Source organism: Ptiloglossa arizonensis, chromosome 2 (genome assembly GCF_051014685.1).
Source record: "Ptiloglossa arizonensis isolate GNS036 chromosome 2, iyPtiAriz1_principal, whole genome shotgun sequence".
NCBI classification, from domain to species: Eukaryota; Metazoa; Arthropoda; class Insecta; order Hymenoptera; family Colletidae; genus Ptiloglossa; species Ptiloglossa arizonensis.
The window spans coordinates 21408931-21431842 of record NC_135049.1 but is presented as its reverse complement, the minus strand read 5'-3'; the positions used below and the strand labels follow the sequence as shown (position 1 = coordinate 21431842).

At 44.9% G+C, this 22912-nt stretch overlaps 1 protein-coding gene across 1 annotated transcript in view; it reads right to left on the bottom strand.

Moving 5' to 3' along the window:
- Positions 1-22912, bottom strand: part of LOC143155286 (telomerase-binding protein EST1A) — a 184431-nt gene that overhangs the window by 45917 nt on the left and 115602 nt on the right. Inside the window, exons 21-23 of the mRNA XM_076327853.1 lie at positions 14045-14148; positions 13435-13608; positions 12278-12481 (exon numbers count right to left, since the gene is read on the bottom strand). Coding sequence (XP_076183968.1) covers positions 12278-12481; positions 13435-13608; positions 14045-14148 — 482 coding nt within the window. The remainder of the gene's footprint in view (positions 1-12277; positions 12482-13434; positions 13609-14044; positions 14149-22912) is intronic.

Genomic DNA, 22912 nt, shown 5'->3' with positions numbered 1-22912 from the left:
TTAGACGTTATAACGTTTACGGAACCAATCTACCGTGGAAATCGCGTGTACATCGATGATCGAAGGTAACCCCGGTGCGTTAATTTCTGTACACTACGAATTAACTCCGAAAAGAAAAAGAAGAAGAAGTATAAGAAGAAGAAGAGGAAGAAGAAAAAAAAAAGACAACATCGCTCGCGCCGGATGACCTGGCACCTACGAAACTATAATCGAAGTCGCCAGTTCATGTGGTCTCCTCGTTAGAGCCAACTCCCGGACGCATTAGTGAAAGAACACTGTATACGTGCCTAGAGGAGATCGCATAATGGGAATGGCTCTAATCGATACGCAAGCAAACGGGGCGTATGATCGCCGGTTTCGAGTAGGCGACACTCTTTATTTTAACTATTATTCCTAATTAGCGCGAGAAGGTCGTTCACCGGTCGGTGAGTGACTCTCGATGGCGCGTTTATAATCTCAAGTTCAGCAAGTGGAATAAGTTAGCACGAGGCTGCAAAATGGACGGCGTCGTTCCCCCCTTAAACTCCCCCCTACCTACCCCCGTCGGGTAGAAAGGGCCACTTTCATCCGCCAGGGAGACACAACCTTCAACGGAGCTCTTCTTCCACGGGATGTTGAAATTTACACGCACCGACCGTCTCGTAAAGACGGTTTCAATAATGCCGACGTATATTGTTTGTAACTTTATAAGCTCGTAGTTTGCAACGATAACATTAACCGATATATATTTACTGGCCCCGTGGATATCCCGCGGTGAACGACTCCATAAGCCGACGATAAAAGTCCACGGTGAGAAAAATCGCTCGATATACCGCCGTGCACTTTTACGCGACCTTGTTTCCCTTCGTTCGGCGAATCGGGAGAATAACTCGGCGCCTCGATCCTGTTAAAAATCGATTACCGGCAACCATCGAGCTCCGGGACCATCGTCGCCAATTATTGCTTCGAATAATGTATTTCGTCCGCGGACGTTACGAGCGCGCGACGAGACGTCCGTCGGGAATAGACGCGAATGGATTCGAGAAAACGCGAAAAAATAATGGGAATGGGTTTAAAGAAACGCGATAGAGGACTGGGAGTGAATAGGAATATTAAAATGTGGAAAAACGTTGAGAATGGAAACGATAGAATTTTTTAAGAAAGTATGGAAGAATGCTGAGAACAGATGCGACAGGGTTAGGACAAATATGGGAAAATAGTGATAATGGAGAGAATTTGAAAGAACGTGGAAGGAGATCGCGAATGGAAACGACGAGAGCGATGTATGAATCTTCATTTTCGAAACGAATGTAAAGCGTACCGATAAAATTGTTCCGATGCGGAAGAAAAAGTTTTAATTAGCGAAACGTTAATTCCGAGACATCGTCGGGAAAAAAGAATCTAAATATTATTCCGCGCAAAAAGGTCGAAGAACCCGAAGAAAGAAACGGCGTCGGAACCTTTTATGCATACATTTCGCAAACCTTCGTTCTCCCGCGTCATGGTACCCCTTTTTCCCCCTGGAAATTTTTTTTCTCCTACTCCATTCTTCGCAGACTTCCCCTTTCGTTCTATCCGCGTACACACGCTTACCCCGGGAGAGCAATCTACCGTTTCCTTCGACGAAAGAAATATTAAGGATTCAGAACCACCGTGAAATTTCGATCGGTCTAATTGGCCGGTGCTTTCAGTCATCGGTGTGGTTTTGCATGAAGGCGAGCCTCGCAAAAACTGCGAGCAACACGTGAAACTAGTCACGAAGAGACTCGAAGATAATTCGCGTTCTCGTATTCCGAAATTTCCTAACAAGGCAACCGATCCAGACGGTGCTTTATTTTTCGGGGCTGCTCGACTCGTGGTGGCCAAACAGACAACGAAGAGAAAAGTAATTTACGATGACTGACAAATTGCAGCCTTTGCGTCGAATAGAACGCGATTCGACCCCGGAGATGCGAAACGATTGAATTTCTGCGATCCCGAGTAGCGACGGAACACGATACTCTTTGTATCGCTCGAACGTGATCGATATACCAGGCATAGGTAACAGAATTTATCGTAACAACTGGACGAAGAATATTTACATTCGTATCAAAGTGAAACATTCTTGAAAATAACGATCACTCGAGTCGAGGAAACACAGTAGCGGGGATGACTATTTATCTTGAATCCGAACGACAAATTCTATCAATAACTCTTGACCGTATCGAACAATAAAGCACAATTGTATACAAAACTATTTCGATATCCACAATAACTCGCAAAATATTCGAAAATCGAACCGATTATCAATGTACGAAGCAAAAATGAAGAATTTATCTTACAACCGACCGAACTCGAACCCCTCGAACAGTACAACGAATATCAAGACGAATTTGACCAATACTCGAGACACTGCTGTCCACAAGACTATCCATAAGTGTTAATTACAACTCGACGTACCAACAGGTACTAAATTTTAACGAAATTTCACCTCCAACGTATGAAAATTTCCTACTGGATGGAAACTCTCGCTGTTGCTTTCGTTCCAAGGAAACTTTTCCCGTCTTTGACGCACGATTTACCAATCCTAAACCTCGAACCGACTACAAAGTTAGCGGAGGGGGTCGGTAGATCGGGATTTCAGTCGGTTCACGGTGATAATTTGCACGCGCGCAGCCGTCGAGTCGTATTATCCGTTGCACACACGCGCCACATTATCGTCGCATTACGCTAATTGAACATGTGTTCCCTATTATAGAACGCTACTCGATACGGCGGCGGATGCGATATCCAGGATATTTTCGCGACGCGGTAACGGAACCCCGTAAAGACTCTCGAGGAACCGGCGACGTCCACGCGGCGTTGAAAAAGCCCGCGGTTGAACGAGGAGGGGAGAGAAAGACCGATGGAGGGGAAAGTCTTGCCTTGAACCTAGAATACGAGGTAGCTTTAATTGGCATAATAAACCTTTAAATAGAAATCTCGCGGATGGCAGAGAATGGCGTGCTGAAAGGTCGTCGGTGCTTCTCCGCGCTGCCCGCGTCAACTTGGGTGTCTCGGGTTTCGTTTGCAAGGGGGAAGCACATAAAGCGTTCCGATTACCGCGACATGTTTACGCGGTTCTGATTGGGTGGCGTACCATTCTGCTGAATCAGGGACAGAGAATTTTCTGGACTTAATTGTGGGGAGATTCAAATAGCGAATTTTCTCCGCTCGATCGACCGTGGAAGTAATGGACTTTCGCGTGAAAGGAATTCCGGCGTTTCGATGTTTCGTTTGGGTCCTATTTGAAAATTGTACAATTCGTGAACATTTTCTGGATGTAATTGTGAAGAGATTCTAATAGATAATTCTCTCGACTCGATAGTGAAGGTATTAAAGTAGACTTTTATCCAAAAGATTTCTGGTGTTTTGATTTTTCCTTTATGTACTTTTTAAAAATTGATTCGTGAAAATTTTCTGGATTTAATTGTGAAGAGATTCTAATAGGTGATTCTCTCGACTCGATTGTAGAGGTATTAAACTAGACTGTTATCCAAAAGATTTCTAGTGTTTTGATTTTTCCTTTACGTCCTTTTTAAAAATTGAATAACTCGTAAAAATTTTCTGGATGTAATTGTGAGGAGATTCGAATAGATAATTCTCTCGGCTCGATAACATAGGTATTAAAATAGACTTTTATACAAAAGAAATTTTGGTGTTTTGATTTTTCCTTTACGTCCTTTTTAAAAATTAAATAATTCGTAAAGATTTTCTAGATTTAATTGTGAAGAGATTCTAACAGATAATTCTCTCGACTCGATAACAGAGGTATTAAAGTAAACTTTCCTGCAAAAAAAATTCTGGTACTCCGATCTTTCGTTCGAACCCTCCTCCGAAATAGGATTGAACCGAAGCTAAGCAACGAGCCGGCTAAAAAGTTACCGATCGCGCGATTCGAAACTTTGCGCAATTAAAAGTGAAAAAGAGCAACTCGAGTAAGAATAAATAAAATTTAAAAACAACGTCGGAGTTATTTTCATCACGGTGGAAACCTTCCCGATGAACGTCCACTACAAAGCCTCCGCAGAAGCTAGCGTCGAGTTCCTATTACCCTAAGCTACGAACGCGTTCCCCGGCAATCCCAGTGTTTCATCCGCGAGATTACAGGAATATCGGCGGATAATGCCGCGCCTTCGAACGAAGATCGAGGTACTGGGAAATAATTCGAAAAGGGGTAGAAAGTAACCGGAGATTGTGATCTCCGCGCGCATCTAATGATATTTAGAGTTCGTTTTCTTCGGTCGGATCGGAACATCGAACGGGTTTTCTCGTCGCGGTTGAACGACGAAGGTGACCGGGCGCAATCCGCGGACGGGTGGAAAAAGAACGAAATGAATTCCACGGCAATCGCAATCGCAAGGGCCGAGTTAACGGTAATACGCGATGATACGAAGGACGTAGCCACGAGAAGCAATTTATTCTCCCATCCCTCTGTCTCTCCTTTTTTTTCTCTCTCCTCTTTCCTTTCTCTCTCTCTCTTTCTCTCTCTCTATCTCTCTTTTTTCTTCTTTTTTTCTTTTTTTACGCGCCAACCTAGAGTCGAGATTATTTACCACGGTATTCGGTCACGTTCGTATCTCTGGTTTGCATTCTTTTTCCTCTGTTTCGTTTCCTTATCCCGCCACCGCGTAAATCTCCACCCGAAGAGTGGTCGAATCGATTGTTGTTGCAAAAGTGAACAACGCAAAAAATTTGTATTACCGTCCAACGCGGACGGGGGAGTTTCTTTTGTTCGGCGGAAACGATCGGGGAATATTTAACCAACGTTCTCGAAGCTACAAAGGGCGTGAACGTACCGGGTGATACGAAAATTACGATACGATACTCACAGTAGTGTCTCATACGGTTGAAAATCGAGAAGAGGATCGAAGAGGTTCAGACTAGCGAATCGTTCGATACTTTTGTATCTACGGTGTGTATTTTGACACGGTGGCATTCCTCAGAAAGAATCCAAGGTATCGAAATATTATACTTTGAAAAAGAATACTTAGTACGAAGAGAAGTGTCATAAAAAATTTTCAACGCCTCTCCATACCAAGCAACAATTCGTAAGAATATTTTTCCAATATCTTCTGTTGCTCGTCAGATATTCCCTACATATAAATTAACTGGCAATTTTTTATTCAAATTGAACTCGCGAATACTTCGTGAAGAAATTAAGGAGAAACACGAAGTGAAATGAAAAATATAGCTAACTTGTTTTCACAAAGCGTGTCTATACGAATTTTGCAACATAAAGAAAAAATATAAAAAAACACAAGTATAATCGAATTCTAGAACATCACTCGTTACTAGAGAATGTTTTCAAAAGATGGAAGCTCTTCCACAAAACCCAGTTTCTACGAGTACACGCATTTCGGGCATCGAAGTCTCCGGCGCGCGATTCAAAATCCCAGCCACGCGTTAAAATCTCCAAAGTGTTATAATTTTTTTCCAACACACGTAACCGCCGTTGTATTTGCCCTCGAACGTTCCCTTCGAATCAAATGACCCTTTCGTAACGGTACCCGCAATTAGGCAGTCCGATGTTCGACGGTTTCCGCAAGAAACGCGCCGCTCGAAATATTTTCGGAAGGCTCCCCGCGAGCACAGGCCCCCTCCGGCTACGTTCTAGATCGGCGATCCCGAGAGGTTCATCGACCAACCGTGACGGGTTACTGGATGAAAGAAGAAAAAAAGAAGAAGCTAAAAAAGAAAAAAAAAAGACTACCAAGACCCGAAGATTGTATCGAGGGGACGATGGGGGGTTATCGTAGACGAAGGATTAATTAGTCACAATTCACGATGGGAGCGAACACATCCGCGCGAGACTTTCGTGTGGTTTTCACCGGCTTGCAATCCGTACGATTTGTAAAGTGAAATGATTTTGTAATACGTTTCGTCCTTCGAGTTCGTCCGAATTCTTTTATCATTCCCTCCGCCGTTTGTAGAAGGTGTTCGAGGTGTCCCCCTCTGTATTCGTGGATCAACGGATGCAAAGACGCTCGAAAAGAGCAGGTGCCACGAAAATGCAAATTCGACTCGGTAGAACGGAGACGTGCCCGACGAAAAGCAGTTCCGTGTAACGCGGCCCCGTGGATTAAGTACGCTCGCGAGAATCATTTAGGATGCGCGATAAAAACGACGAACGGAACCGTTAATTCGGACGAACGTGTCGCTCCTTATGAGAGGCCACGGGCCCCGCGTTCGTGCGAAACTTCGATACGAGGTTTTGCCGCGATCCATCTCGCGAGTCGTAATGATAATTTCAGGCGTGATTGCGGGATTAGATCCACGCTATTAATATTCCACTTTCGTCGGGCCTCCCGTGAGTACACGACGAGAGATGATACTTCGACGTGAAATGTGTTTCGAAATCGCTCCGATCGTGTTCACTATTTACTCGCTTAAATGCGGATAATGGAGGGTTATTTTTCTTTCAAAATGAATATTGAGTCAGTATGAAAACGTGGATACAATCTACTGAACGTTCGTTTCTCAAATTGTAACGTATTATGGTGCATTTGCTCGATGAGAATAAAAGAGTGGTACTTTCTTTTTGTATAATGAAGTGAATATTAGGTGGATACAAATGTAGATAAAGTCTACCGTTCGTTTCTCGGATTGTGGTAAATTATAGTGAACTCGAGGAATATCTAATGATAAAACAGTCACAGGAAGAATATAACATTAATGCCATATCTTACACCGCAAATAGAGATATCCTGGCGTGGGTCGGAAGAGACCCCAACACCGCCTCACGCACAGAGAATCCATTTCCACGGTTACGGTATTACACATCGGTGTGATATTCGTGAAATTGATTCGATTTTCAAGAGAAACGAACGAATAAACTCAACACGCGAGGTAGGTCCGTGTATAGCGAAGAAACTCGATTAGAAAAATTCGCGAACTCGGTGACCACGTCCGCGAGTAAAGTACTCGAAATAACCTGAAAGCTGAACGTACACGTGCGCTGGTACCCTCGAGGCTCCGCAGGAGTAACGTTAATCGCGAGTGTGCACTAAAGCGAGCGAAACGAGTCTCGAGATGAAAAAAAAAAAAAAAAAAAAAATGGGGGAAAAGAAACGTGCAAACGACACCGAAGCAAACCAGTCCCCAATTTTCGTCGCACGGTCGATTCGCCGGGCCGATAATTGCAATGGAAACTGAACCCATCTCTCCTGGGACGACCCGGTGATCCTCCTGGCCCCGCGCGGACACCGCGCGGAACTCGCGCGTCAATTATCGCGCCGCCGAAAGCACCGCTCGACGTGTTCGCACGCATCTGGAACAATTTCCGTGGCTGGAACCTGTTCCACCTGTGCCGTTCAATTATGTCACTGGTCGAGGGGTTGCCCTAAATTCCCCCGCGACGCGCTCTCGCGAAGAAAGGCGCGGTTCGCTTTTTAAATTTAATCAGCTTGAAACGTTTCTGCGCGCGCGGTTACGCGTCGCGTCGTCGAAACCGGCTGGAGAAACGACGTCGCTGGACGTACACCTAATTTCCTTTTAATTCGAGTCCCTGTAACCTCGACGACCCCCCCGAGAATCCAAAAAAAAGGTGGGGCCGGAACGACGCGAGCGCGCGTTAATGGCCGTCGCGACGCGTTTTCGTGCGAATTTCGCGCGCTGCGTGTACCGTTTTTACCGGAATTGAACGTAAAAGTGCCGACGTCTCGCGAAACGGGCTAATTATCCGTCGTGAGCGCACGCGTCGTTAATTTTTCGTTACGGTTACAACAACGCGGTTTTCGCGCGTTGAATTTCGACGAGGTAACGGACGCGCGAACTTGAACCAGAACCGCGTGATTTATCGTTGAACGTCGCGACGAATAAATACGGGGGCCGTTAACCAACCAGTATGCTAAAATTCGTCCATGCTGTGAACTTGGAGCTCTGCTCTCCTTTGAGAGCTCGAGTTCGTTAAACGCTCGGTTCGATAATTGAGAGTACCCTTTTTGGGAATGAATTTGGATATTTGAGGATCGCTGGAGATTTTAAGCGACTTTGGAACGAATATTTGAAACTGAAGAACAAGTTGAATAGTGAAAAATTGATGCGGTCTCCGTACCATTGGTATTGATTCAAACGATGGTTTAGAGCTCTAATTTTACGCAAAGCAGAAGTCTTAATATCGAGAGAATATTTGTGGGAAATTAGACTTTACCTAGAATTTTTTTACCATAGGAACTTTCTACTATAGAATTTTTTCACGCAGAAAATATTCCTTCGTACAATTCTTCCACGCGTAAATAGTCACCTCTGGAAGAAGAAAAATTTCTGTAAAATTTCTCCTTACCTTCGCCACAATGATACAATCATACCCTTTTCAATTTCAATTCTTCTTTCCGAATACCCAGACAATTACACGAACGATCAAAAGCCCTGATAATCGGTACAGTAAGGCGTTCTTAATTTCGTGGCGTTCTCCTCGGCCGTGATTTCGAATTGGAAAAAATTTGAAAGAAATGGACTTCTCCCGGCGATACGGACCGGTTCGAGTAAACGTAAAGTTTACTCGAATCGTTCGCAAGTTGGAACGGAATTTCGTCGTGGAATTTCCCCGTGGCGACTATTACCGATATCGCGTTACAAGGTGGACGCGATGGCGGCTTATCGAGGTTCGTAAAAAGAAGCAAACGTCGCCGGGGAGCGAGGGGCGTCGAAAAAGGCGACTCGATACCGCAGAAAAGAAGAACGAGCGGCGATACAACGGCGTTCGAGAGCCGATCTAACACGGACTACCGAGGTATGTAGCGACAGGATATCGAGAGTGTCCTTTATTTCGGCGCGGGAACACACCGTGCTTGTCAGCAGGACCCTCTATCGTGCGTCGTCCAACCGGGGTAACTTTATACTCCGGGATGATATTCCGTGTTCCCCCTTTGGAACCTCGGCCCCGATAAACCCGGCTGGCAAAAATTCAACCGATAGAGGCGAATTTATTTTGCCTCCCTTTTCCCGGGGAACGTGCAACAAAAAGAAGAAGAAAAAAAGAAAAGAAAAGAAAAGAAAAGAAGGGGAAAAAAAATAAGTCCACCCGGAGGAAGATAATCCAAATAGTACGAGGGCGAGGCGAACGTCAGCTTCCTAAGGGGATCTTGCGATGAATGGGGCGCGAGGGGATTACCGCGAAGTTTGGGGAAGTGAATTCAGACGTCGGACGACGCTGGTGATATTTACTTAGATCTGGATCGTGGCAGTGTCGGTGGAAAAAATATCTAACGAGTCGAGGTGTAATTTTTAAACTCGAGGGCTGTGCGTCCTTTCTGGAAAGTATTACCGGTGAAAATAGAGATTCGTGGAGTAAAATACGCGAGTTGGAGTATTTGTAACTAATCTGAACGAATTTTCGAAGAATTTACAAACCGAATTGTAATTTTAGAAATGTATGTAACGAGAGTGTGTACAAATCTGTACGAATCTTTGAAGAATTCTTTAAGTATCGAATTGTAACTCGAGGGACGCGTTCGATAGTTATTTCCCAGCGGTTGAGCGTATGCGAAAGTGCAACGACGATATTAATTCGCGAAGCGTATTTCAAGCACACGGTACCGTGAAATAACAGACCGTGGAATTACACGGTATCGAGTCATCCGCGAATTCGATCGTAATAAAATGCACGCGTTATTCGGTCTAAATTTCTTAAAATACCGCGACAAAAAGGGCACAACGAGCATCGTAGAACCGAGCACGATCGCGAAACAAATGTTCCCCGGGCCCTCGTCGATGCGTTATTTATTCCAGAAATATCTTTAAAATTCTCCCCTGCGTAGGAAAAAGTCTCTCCGCGAGTACTCCGAACGATCGATATTTCCCAACGACCGACCACGGTGAGCAAAAATTCACCGTAAGTTGCGGAAGGGGGGAAAATGGAAATAAAAATTATTAAAAAAAACACACACACACACCCGAGCAACGTAGACTCGGCGGCGTTTCTTTTGCTCCTTTTGCGTCTCATTTGAGAGAAAAATATCCTTTAGCGTGCCTGCCGGAGGGGGGAAAGATGGAGGGCCGGCGACCACATAGTACGCACAAAATCCGGCCCCGAGCGGTTGTTCGATAATAAATATGCAAAAAGGAAGAGCACCGATGCCGTAAATAAAAACGGCGGGTTTGCGTGCTGCGATCGCGCCGCGCCGCGCGCCCATGCGAACGAGCAGAACCTCGAAATAAAAGGACCAAGTGAAAGGGGTTACCTGGTGTGTAGCGAAAAGAAACGAAGAAGGCGAACTGAAAACGAGTCGCGAAACGGGGCGAAAGAGCGCGCACACGGTACGCACCGACCGACGTGTCCCGGTAATCTCTTGATTTAGTTCGACTTAGGCCCCCGCGAGCGTGTTTTTCGCTCACTTTGTCGGCCCTTTCGTGGCGGCGCGAAGGTAGAAACGAGAGAGGAACGCGTGGGGGAGACACGAATGAAGATACCGAGAGAAAGAGAGAGACGAGGGATGAAACGCGAGACAACTGGTCGACCGGATATCTCGACCGGAGAATCATCGAGCGGCGATATCGACCTGACGGCTCTATTTATAGAAGGCTCGACCCACCCGAGCTAAATTTGGAGGTGTCGATTCGGTTCCACACGGCCCGCCAGCTGGAACGTCCCTTCGAGAAGGGACGAGAACTGGGAGCGAAACACACGAGAAGTGGAAGCGAAACACACGGGAACCGAGAACGAAAGAGACTCGACGAACCGGGATACCCGCCCGGTCGTGTACAATTTGGAACATTGAAATTCATATGTTTTAAGACGGAGTGGAAAACCGTGTTAACCCCCACTCCGCGTGGTTCGATGGTTACCGCGTACACCGACCGCGTGCTGTACGGTTTGTTTCTTTTCGTGGAAAAATTGGAATCAAGGCACGGCGAAACCGATCGGCTCGAATCGTGTTCGGAACAGTTTGGCTGTTCGATCGTATGAACGTGTGGACAAGTTTTAACCGCGCATCGACAATTCAATTTTCTGTATTTTACCAAATTTTCGTTTCGTAAAATGTTCTTCGTTGCAGATCGATGATACAGAACTCGACGAAACTGCGCGAGTAAAAGGAAACGGAAACTACGATACGAAATTGTTAACATTGTTACAACAACGTAGAAATTTCAAACCTCGTACGTCAAATTGCGAAGAATTAAAGAAAATTGTACTCGATGCTGATCTGACTCAACCTACAGGCATTCCGCAATATTGTTTTCAACTCGACGTAACTCGGTAAATAACATCAGCATTTATACCGCTATCGTATTTACGTAACATTTTTCTTCTATTTTACGCTGCAGTTTCTATATTCGAAATTACATTTTTGTCTTAATTCCTCCGTTCACCGAATGCTCGACACACGATTAAAAATCATCTCACATTTCTCCCATTTTGATCATCGAATATAAAACGGGGTGTGTCCGAAAGGGGCGTGTTCGAAAGGGGCGTGTACGAAAGAGGGCGTGTACCAAAGAGGGCGTGTACGAAAGAGGGCGTGTATGAAAGAGGGCGTGTACGAAAGAGGGCGTGTACGAAAGAGGGCGTGTACGAAAGCGGGCGTATACGAAGGAGGGCGTGTACGAAGGAGGGCGTGTACGAAGGAAGGCGTGTACGAAAAGGGGGCGTATTTGAAGCAGTAAGCGTGTCTGAAGAAGTGGACGTGTCTGAAGGAGTGGGGGTGTTGGAAATGAAATTTGACGATGAAATGTTCAGCTATCCGAAGTTCTTTACTGAACACTTGTGAGCAACGCGAGAAATGGGAAAAGTAACAAGTGTTTCTATTGTAATGGTACATCAGGTATAAAGTACAACACGGTATACCCAATTACAATACAATAAGTACATCAGTTACAAGCTACTGACGAGTATCTGGAAAATTTAATATCTAATTACTACTACCCCTGGGTTGAAATCAATAAATCTATAATTAAAGAATATTTCAAGCATTCGCTGGATCTGATTTTCTTTCTTGCGTGAGTAATTAATAAATATATAATTGAACAATATTTTATTGCATCCCGTAGGGTTTAATTTTCCGACATTAATTTCGGACAAATTCGCGAGTGTTTCAACGTCGATGAATTTCTAATTTCCATTGCACGTGCACGGGTGCAATTATTAAAATTGCGATTAAAAAAAATATTTCGGTCCCGTTAGTCTCGAGCTCGACCGAAAATAACAATGTAACGACGTAGTAAGTGCCGATCCATCGGCGCACTCTATCGATCGAGCGGATCGATGGATCATCGATCTATCCTAAGTGTTTAACGAGTAAACAGCACAGCCTCGAGGGATTACGTGGTTGGTACTCACCTGTACTCGCTGTCGATGATGATCCTGCTTCCGCTGCCGCCTTTCCAGTTCCTCTTTCCTCTCGATCAGCGATCTTATCTCAACGGTGGCCACGGGCATAGTGGTGTCGTCAGGTACGTCTGTGCACGAGGGTAATACCTTCAAGGTGGAAAGAGGCTCGTCTTCGCCCTCGCTGTAACTTTCCACAAGGAGCTCCGAGTCACTCTGAAAATGGAATGATTTCGTTTGAACCGATTACCTGGCTCTGTGTACGACCAATTTCCGGGAAAATGTTCCCCTCCCTCTTCGTTCAATTCGCAGCGAGTACCTCGGTCCGCTTACTGTTATTACTTTTCCACAAATTGGATCGGTGACTCGTTTTACTTTTCTTTTCTCGAAATCGCGGTTATTGCATACAAACTATTACGACGAGAAATACATACCGAATTCAAATCCGTGTCGTTCGAATCGCTCCGAATAATTAGAAAATCTTTTGTATTTATAACGTAGCCACATTTTCGGGAACGATTACAGTAATTACTATCTTTGATCGAACACTTAAAATTAATCGAAGTCTTCCTTTGTGTACTTTTGTACTCGAGGTTCGCAAAAGTCTTTATCTTTAGCTAAAATTATTTCAAAATAATGGAATGAAGATTGTGTTCCTTTCTCTATCGACTCGTTAAATACTTAAAAATTTTCAATCCAATATAGAATTAATGTTTTTAAATTCTTCCGATACATTATTTTACATTATACTACCTCACGATTAGTATTTCTTTTCGAATCATTTGCAGATCCATGTTTCCATAAATTTTCTTGTCGATGTTGTACAATTCTAAGACAACTTACCGCGCGAGTTGAAAAAATCAGTAAAAAAATTTGAAACGTATCGCATGGCATTGTGTTACCAAGACGTTGATTCTTTCGTTCCTGATTGATCCAACGATCACCATCTAATCATTTTTCGAACGGTACCGCTCTCGTACGATTGAAGTCCGTTAGAGAAAGGAACGGACGAATATTTCACGGAGGGGATAAAAATTACTCTCGTCGTTCGTAATGAAACTCTTTGTTGGCAACCGAATCGATGGGAGGAGGTCTGCGCGCATTAAGCGGACGCGATTCGCTCGTGCGTTTAATTTACTTTGGACCAAGTTTCTGAATGAGTTAGTTACCTGCTCCGGGGGTGAACTTGGGGTGCTTGTGCTGGAGGCTTCGACTACGGAGACGTACTCACTGATACCAGTCTCGCTCTTCTGTAACTTCAACACCGGTGTCTCGAGCCCGCAGAGGAACACTTGCCCGAAAAAGAGAATCTTGTTTATCCTGAGGCACACTTGGGCGACTTCCTGGAATACGAGTCTGGATTGAGACACCGAGAAACGAAACGCGAGTTACCTCGCAATTTCAATTCGCGTACAACTCTTAATTGAAACGTTTTGGCAAACAGGAACCGTGCACGGATGAACAAAATTATCCATTAGTCATTTTTCTGTTTCTTATCGTAAGAAAAAGAAGAACCGAAAGCAATTAATTTGGAAGCATTCTTAAATTGTACGCTTAAAATCTTTGTGTCAAAAATGTCTCAAACGTATGTGAAACTTTTCGCGAAATTATTCAGTCGATATTGCTTCGATTTTTCATCAAAAACTGATTCCAACGAGAAAAATGAAAATAGTTTATTCGATAATTTTGTGACGGGTCTGGTAAAATATCAACTTTGTTTTGAAATATCGATTACTTTGAATAGTAATGAAACTACGTGATATAATACGAAATACTTACGATATCTTCAGTCTTCTTCGCGTAACAAGGATCCTGAGGATTCGACATCAGAGGCGTGAAGCCTGCCAAGGTGGTGTCTTCCGGCAGTTTGACCAGCTCAACTTCTGCAACAAACGTTGAACACGATATAAATTATTATACCCCGCTCTCGTGGGCTTCAATTCTGGTGTTTCTTTATCTTCGATGTACGCACGTTCTAATCGAGATCTTTGTATCGTCACACTTGTGATAAACTATAATACGTTACCCAAACTCGTTCTAAAGACGACCTTCGTTCTAGACCCTCGTTTCATTACTTTCTCAACGACAAAAAATATATTCATAATACACAGATATAACAGTCGAGGTAACTGTACTTTAAAAAATTGAAAGTATAAGTTACGCAAAGGTACCCTAAAGAGGATCCTAGGTTGCTGGAATGAAGCGTTAGTTGTGTCACTTTTGCAACAAACAAACCACACATCGGTCCAGCGTCGACTGGAAAATGTTCAGGGCCGGTTAACGGCGACACAAATATTTGCCACGGTGTCGCGCGTTGCAACACGATTTCCTGAAAATTATGCAGCTATCCCGCAACCGTGTGATCGAACAATGACACGTGCAACCTGTTATCATGCAAATGTCAGCCGACTGCAACGGTGATAAACATTCAGCAACAACTACCGGGGAGTGGCAGGGCGTTCCGGTCTGTCCCCGGCACAGTGCGCGGATGAACGAGGCTTAAGGATATTCAACCTGTCGGATGACACACTTGCGCGATCGATGAGTTCCTCTAAGTCACTTTGCAACGGCGCATACCTTCACCCGCATCGATCGTCGATAATGGAACAATATAACGCGCGAGACGTGACACGGGAGAATGCGAAACGTCTGCAATGACGATTCGATTTCTCGGGTTCGTTTTATTTCCAAGGGAATAAGCAAATACCTACGGACGTGGTATCAGATAACCGAGGCTGACTAGCGTCTGGCGAACAACATCATGGAACACGCGTTCGCGCGAATTATACCCGGTTTGCAAAATCCTGGAACCATGTTCCAGATACTTGTCTCTCGGCTCTGATAAATGTTCGACCTTCGATCGACCACGATAAGCTCGAGAGTGATCGATACCGTGCTTGGAAAAATCTGATTGGTTGCAGCTTACCACGTCTACTTTGTGTAAGTAAGAAGGTACAAGATTGAAGCGCGCCTGACACGAAAATCACTTGGGTGTACGAATGAATTTTTTCGATGAAAGAGTTACACGGTATTATTTTGCTTCTATATCGTCACGGAGATTGCCTTTCATTTTTATATCCGTGGTTGTTCGTCGAATTTCGACGAGGCGTCAAATAATTGGGTAAAAAAGGATTGCGCGAAATGGGGCCTGGTTAACGCGACGTAAAAATTTGTTTATTTCTCCTTGCACGTTCGCGAGAGTATTCTCAAAGCATTGGCGAGATTCTCCCGGTGAAAACGAGCCCAAACACGACCGTGCTCGGACTATTTTTCCATTTTTGGTGTGTATGCAAAGAAATTTTGAAAAATTTTTTGTGCAATCGAAACTAGTCCGAACAAGGTCGTGTTTGGGCTCGTTTTAAACGGGACAATCTTACCGATCTATCGATAACACTCTTACGAAGATACAATGAGAAATGTAAAATAAAAATTCACACCGATAAGCAGGTGACATCGCTTCAAAGTCCCACCGCAAGATTTTCAAATCTACAGCCGTCGTTCGCTCGAGCTAAAGACCGTAAACAATAGTGGGAGTTTCCCACGCTTTATCGAGGGACAAAGGCGACGCTTTAACGAGGAATTACTGTAATTCGAAGTCGTCGAGTGTCACGGCCGGCAAATATTCGTTCCCGGATAATAGAATCGCGGAGCGAATCAGGAAATAAAATGATATAGTTGCACACCGACTCCGATTCCCCCGGTATAATTGTATCGCGTGTGAAACGCCGGTATTTACTGTACGGTGTCGGCGTTCGATCGACAATTAACACGAAAACCATTGAAACGAGCACGATCGCTCGATCGCGGGGTAACATCTCGGATATCGGGTCACGAACGCCGAGATCCATCGCGTCGTTAGCTGCTAGCGAACGATACCACTTAACGCGATCGCCACGACACCGATTTGGAATTCACATTAACAACCTGCATGCGAAATAGAGAGCGCGATTAGGTTTCTATATTTCTTTCCGCCGGTTGAACGAGCCTGGACTTAATCTACCTCATGCGAGGTCCTCCGGATGATCAATTGCTGAGCTGGCACGTTGATCCTCCTAACTCGACCCTCCTCACGTTCCACGCGAGTTCCCGACGATACTGACCCTGAACTTCGTGTAATATTCGCGATAAATGTATCTTGGCCGTGTAAAACGATTCGAGCGACGCCGAGGCGCAACTCGCGGGAATATTAATGGCGCCTGACCGCCCCGACACAGATTCGAAATCGGTAGACGAGGCATCGTTCTCTCCTCCGATTCCGATTCGCGAATTGGACCGGTCTATGAGATACCAAATCCTAACGACCGGTCCTACCCGTGTTTTGATAATCCATGTGCATTTAGGTTCGATGATAGAGTTGCGTCTCTTCTCCGAGGAATAATTAAACACGAGAAATAAAATCGCGGAAGGGTTGATTTATTCGTACACCGATATGTAAAACAACTGACAGAGATCATCTTTGACTTTCATGTTTAAAAAATTAAGCTACTCGTAAATTTAGATCCTACGATACCAAAGCTACTTGGATGACGCTGCTCTGACTTTCCAACGTATACTGAAGCTTTATAGTTTTAATTATATGTCTTTGAAATTGTCGAGTAAGTACATACTAATGTTTTGCACACTTTGTTAGGTACTTGCAGAGCATCATTCTGCAAAAGTCAGATAATAATAAAAGTCTCCGTTTGAAGTCCTTCCCAATGATCAATGAGTACAAGTCATCTGCACAGTAGTACTCATAGGTTCCTAGGGTTTCATCTACAACTTCACTCGTCAAAAATCACAAACTATAGTATCTTTTCCTAGTATACACCTCTATCGGGAAGTCTGACTGGAAATTATTCCTCTGATTCTATTCGAATCATCGAAGACAACTTCAGACCTAAACCAGACCTAACCCCTGGATGTTCGACCCATGATTTCGCTACCAGACCGTAACGCACTTCCATCGAGGATGCAACCCTCATTGTCAACGTCGATCCTGCTCATCAGATCGCCACCGTCAGAACCCAAAACGATTTTCAATTAATTGCTCGCGTTCGATCCCAGAGCCAAGCTGTGAATCATGGAGAAATCGATACACGAAGGCAAAATATACCCCGATACCGTAATTTTCCCTGATAATCCCGATCACGTTCGAGAAATTTATCGTCAGAGGAGAGTCTCGACGTTTGGTCGAAGACGATACCGAAAACTGTTTCCACTGACAACGAAACGTCCCCGCGAGAACCGATCATCGCGAGAGCCGGGTTCGAAGAAGACCGGCACCGGTGGAGAGAAAAAAAAAAGAAAAAGAAAAAAAGATCCACCTTCGCTCGAAGAAACGACCGCGGTGAGGATCGAGGAGCGGTGGGGAGAAGAAAAAAAAAAGAAATATGGGGAAGAAACGTCCGCCCGATCTTCACAATAACATTCTTTCTCGGGCCGGTGCGCACGTTCGGCAACCTCCCGGCCCGCCCCGCTCGGTTCTCTTGTACCTTTTGTCCAATTTATCCATTGTGCCTCGGGTGTAACGTGCACAGGTAAATCGGGCGCGGAGGAGGCGAAGGTGGAGGTGATGGTGGTGGTGGTGGTGGTGGTGGTGGAGGAGGGAGTTGGTGGAGGTGGAGAAGGTGAAGGAGGAGGGCGGTACGGCGTGGACAACGGAGCGAGGAGCGAACGCAAGAACCGTCCGAGCCAACAAATTGGCATTACGGCACACGTTACCGTAGGTACCGTTACTGTCTCAGTTCCTTTTTCGAATCGTATCGCTCCGGCTGCGTTCTCGCGTGCGCACGATCCAGCGGAGCCGGACGTTCCCGCTGCTTAGCATTTCGATGCTTTTTTCATTTTTATCTAACTTGTACCGCCGCGCCGTTCGAAGAGGAAAGGATTTGTCTTCGCTACGTGTGACACGCACGGGAAAGATCGGGGAAGGCTCCACCGGGGCTGGCTTGTACTCGATAACGGAATAGCGAGCTCCGCATTCGCTCGAGTGACGAATAACGAGTATTGGTAGAGTATGGTAGAGTGGGTAGAGTGTGGTAAAGTATGGTAGAGTGTGGTAGAGTGTGGTAGAGTATGGTAGAGTATGGTAGAACATGATAGGGTATGATAGGGTATGATAGAGTGTGGTAGAGTATGGTAGAGTATGGTGGAACATGATAGAGTATGATAGAGTGTGGTAGAGTGAGGTAGAGTATGGTAGAGTATGGTAGAGTATGGTAGAGTATGGTAGAGTATGGTAGAGTATGGTAGAGTATGGTAGAGTATGATAGAGTATGGTAGAGTATAGTAGAATATGGTGGAACATGATAGAGTATGATAGAGTGTAGTAGAGGGTGATAGAGTATGATAGAGTATGATATAGTGTGGTAGAGTATAGTGGAGTATGATAGAGTATGGCGAGACACTGAAATGTTTAACGAATCCTCGATTTGCTTTATACCTGCTCAAATAAATGAAGTTTGATGTTGGATAATTGTTGTATTATTCGAATACCTTGTATATGTTTGCACGATTAATAGGTAAACGACTAATCGAAGCTATTGGAATAGACTCGAGTGGATTGTTTTCTTGCGTTTCATATTTTCGAAGTTTTTGGAAGTTGAAATTTCTAAATCCTTATTTTTGGTAATTATTGGACAAACGTACGTTGTCGAGAACAAAAAGTAAGCGAATGAAGTAACGTTTGAAACGATCGTACCATTCATAAAAAATAATAGTACTGAACTTAAGATTTAAGACATTTGAGAGAATATCGATGTTACCTCTGTACTCGATATGTGTCCTCGCTCGGTCCCGAGCGACGAGCATCTGCCACATCGTGTAACATGTGCTCTTCGTCGAGCTCTACAATGTGTCCGTTTAAAAATATTTTGCACGTTCCGTTGAGTTCGTCGAACGTCCCCGAAGCTACGAAATTCTATTCTACTCGAGAGCTTGTAATCGTGTGTATTAATTATGTAGACGTACGTCTGCGCGGAACAGATAAAAAACCGTTTAATGAACTAAAAGAGAGACGAGATTGTTCACCGTTGTAAACGCTCGGTATCTCAAGAGTCTTCGAACGAGAGCACATGTGATTTAATGGATTAACAACGATCAGTCCTGTACCGTCGATATATTAAACGATCTATGCATCGTGTACTGTTATCGTATATAAAACCTGTCTTAAAAGTAAGTATAACACGACCAAGGACGCGCCTCGAAACTAGAACGGTCTTTCCCAGCCGCGCGGATCCGTTAGGGTAGACCTAGTTCTAGTCCAAGGACTCGGTGACAGGTAAAATATAATTTGCTACAGTATACACGTTCGCGGAACTCTGAAACGTTCGCTGGCAAAAAGTGATCGTTTATCGAAATATCAATCCCTGAGAAAATGAGACCTACGCTCTCCAAGAACGAATAAATAAAACGTACAAAAAAAATAAATAAAAGTTCCCCTATAACAAATACTTTCTTCACCACCAGCAAAAGAATTCCAAATACCTCAAAAATCTAGGTATTTCGATCTTTTCCTTCGAATACCTCTTACAAAGTCACTTATTACTTCGTATCTCCTGTACGATATAAACACAAGTCGTACCACTGCATACGATGCATTGCAAAATGCACCGCAACGCACCATAAATTTCCACCATGAATACTCCGACTGGAACATTTGCAAAAAAATGCTCAAAGTTTTCTCTCCGATAAGAGTACCTGAAAATTTCTATTTAAAAATTCACAAACGTTTCCTCGAAACGAAACTGATCCGTAAGCCGGTAGGGAGAAAACGAGGAGACAATGAAAGTCAAGCTGAATCCGATACCCGATATCAGATTTTGTTCCAGCGGCTGAGATCCGAGCCGTGATCGATTATCGGCGAGACGACACCGTAAATTTATTTAACAGGGTCTCCCGACCCGTGAATTTCAATCGGACGTAGCAACAACGAGCACCGTGTCATCGTATCGCCGCGAATTTCTCGCAAGCGGTCCGTCCGCGTAAATGAGGCCCCGCGCGAGGCCCGGGCGCAATTTGTGTATTCATAAGATGCACGCGGAAAGGGACAAAGAGAGCGAGCACAGAGGGCACAGTAGCACCGCGGCGTGGCTCACGGTGCACGCTGAAAGACCATTGGCCGGCGACTTGTAAACGGCCGCGGGAGAGTGTATGGCACTGCAGTGGTCACATCGAACGGATTCACCGTTACGTAACCGGCGGCTATCCACGGGTCAACAGACGGCCGGAGGAGGCTTCACCGTTCGAGGAACTTAAGTTTTTCGATTAAGGACTGGTCCAGCCTCGGGTGGGGAGAGGATCCGAGCTGTTTATCGCGGGGGATCGTCGCGCGGAGCTGCCTCACTGGGGATATTTGCTCAAGAATTACAGCGACCGACCGCCGGCCCGTGTAATGAACGTCCCAGCCGCGACAATATTGTTAGCCACGGGAGTTATGGCCGCGACATTACGGCTCTGTCACGGGAGACCGTCGATACGTAGGATGGATCAAGAATTGGAAAATAAGTAGATCGGAGAATGTACGAGAGGAATTGTTAAGTGTATATGCAAGGAAAGTATTGTCGATTATGGTTTTGGTATACTTTGTGGTATATTATGTATCGATAGATAGATATGTGAAATAGAATGAAGAATGTAGAAATAAAGAATGAGAAGAATGAGTACATTAGAGAGTGTATGAGAGGGATTGTTGCGTGTACGTGCAAGAAAGTATTGTCGATGATGGTTTTGGCATACTTTGTGTCACGTTATGTATCGATAGATATGTGAAATGGAAAAATGAGTGGATTAGAGAGTGTACGAGAGGGATTGTTGCGTGTACATGCAGGAAAGTATTGTCGATGATGGTTTTGGCATACTTTATGGCATATTATGTATCGATAAACACGTAAAATGGGAAAATAAGTAGGCCAGAAGGTACATGAAAAGTATTGTTACCCGTGTACGCAAGAACATGACCAATCTCCATAGTTGGTCATGGCGTTGGCATACTTTACGACATATTATGTATACTGCTTAGACAATATTTGCCTTGAACGATTGAGTGGGACGCGTTTGATACGCGTAGGTTCCAGGATCTTCCAAGATTTCTTTCGACACGCAACTACTACTATCTCCAAGCTCTAACTATTGCGCAAAGCTATAAATTACTGGCCATCTATGACCCAAATTGTTTTTGGCAGCTGGACAAAAATTGTACACCAAACAGAATTAACAATTTTACTCCGATGTGTAACATTTTACTTTCATCTGGACGATAAAAGTCCTATTTAATAGAATCCACCGAGTGAATATTTTATTCGTCCGTACCTATTCCTCGAGATTACGAAGGTGTTCGAACACGTACGAGAGGTAACGTAGTTACTGTGCACGCCTCGCGAGTTCTCGAGACTGCACAGGAGCTTCGCACCGTCTCGCTCGGTCTCGATACGTCTCGTCTAGTTTCCTCGTCGCTCCCAATTAGTACACGTAACATAAGAACCCACGAGCCGAGGTACGTCTCTTGCACTCTGACCAATTAGACTCGCATTTCTTCCGCGGGACATCTTGTCAGCGGTGCACAGTACATAGTCGTGTAACGGTGGTCGCGTGTACGATATTGCAAACACTCGAAACGGTGAATCGAGTAAACTCTCAAAAACGATACAACGTAAGAATTTTTCGAGGACCGGTAACGTCGGGCCGCCAAAGCGAGAACGGAGCCCAAGGACCATTAGCCAGTCAATTATGATACGGTTACGCGGAGTATATTTATAATGACGCGCGCCGTGTCATTACGTGGTTACAGTAAACTCCGTACGAACGTTCCATTAAAATCGTGGAAACGAAATAAGAGCACGCGGTCGCCGGAGAAACACGTATTACGCGTACAGAACAGCCCGCGGCGGTTCGTGGCTTTAGGCGTGTTCCGGCCAACCGATTATGCATTAATGAATGGGCGATTGTAACTCGGGAAGCCCCTTCGCGCTACCATTCTGATTTTACGTCCAGAGCGCAGGACTAACGGCAGATCGATCGCTCCGACCGCGATTACTGTGATTATCCCAGTCCGCTTGTCCCGATCGCCGCGATGTCGGGCCCGGTCTTCGCTCGCGAGAATAGATCGCGCCGACGATACTCACCCGTACGTCAAATCGGCCGAGCGACCGCCGCGGATTACTGTGATTACTAATCGACTTACATTCGATTAGCCACGACTCGAGATTCGCTCGGCGATCGGCGTGGCGTGGCGCGGCGTGGCGCGGCGTGGCGCGGCGCGGCGCGGCATGGCGCGATCCGACTTCGTCTTCTCGTCGCGCGACGCGTTACGCGCGTACACGGACTTACAGGTGAGAGATGATCGCGCGAACGTAATTGTCTCGTGCGAAACTGTCGCGCGAACGCACCTACCGAACGAACGATTACGCGCCGAAGTTGCCCTGCAATTTTTCTCAACCCGGGAATATCTTCCAGTTGGATTATTTTTACGCTGAAATTCTTTGGGCATTGAATTTTCTTTAGGATGTAGAGTTTTTATGGTAGAATTTTAACAAGATGGAATATCTTTTGTTGGAATTCTTTTCGACCAGAATTTTCTTTGCGATTGAATTTTTTTTGGTGGGATGTTTTTAGATTAGAATATTTTTTGGTTGGAATATTTCTTGGTTGGAATATTTTTAGGTAGGA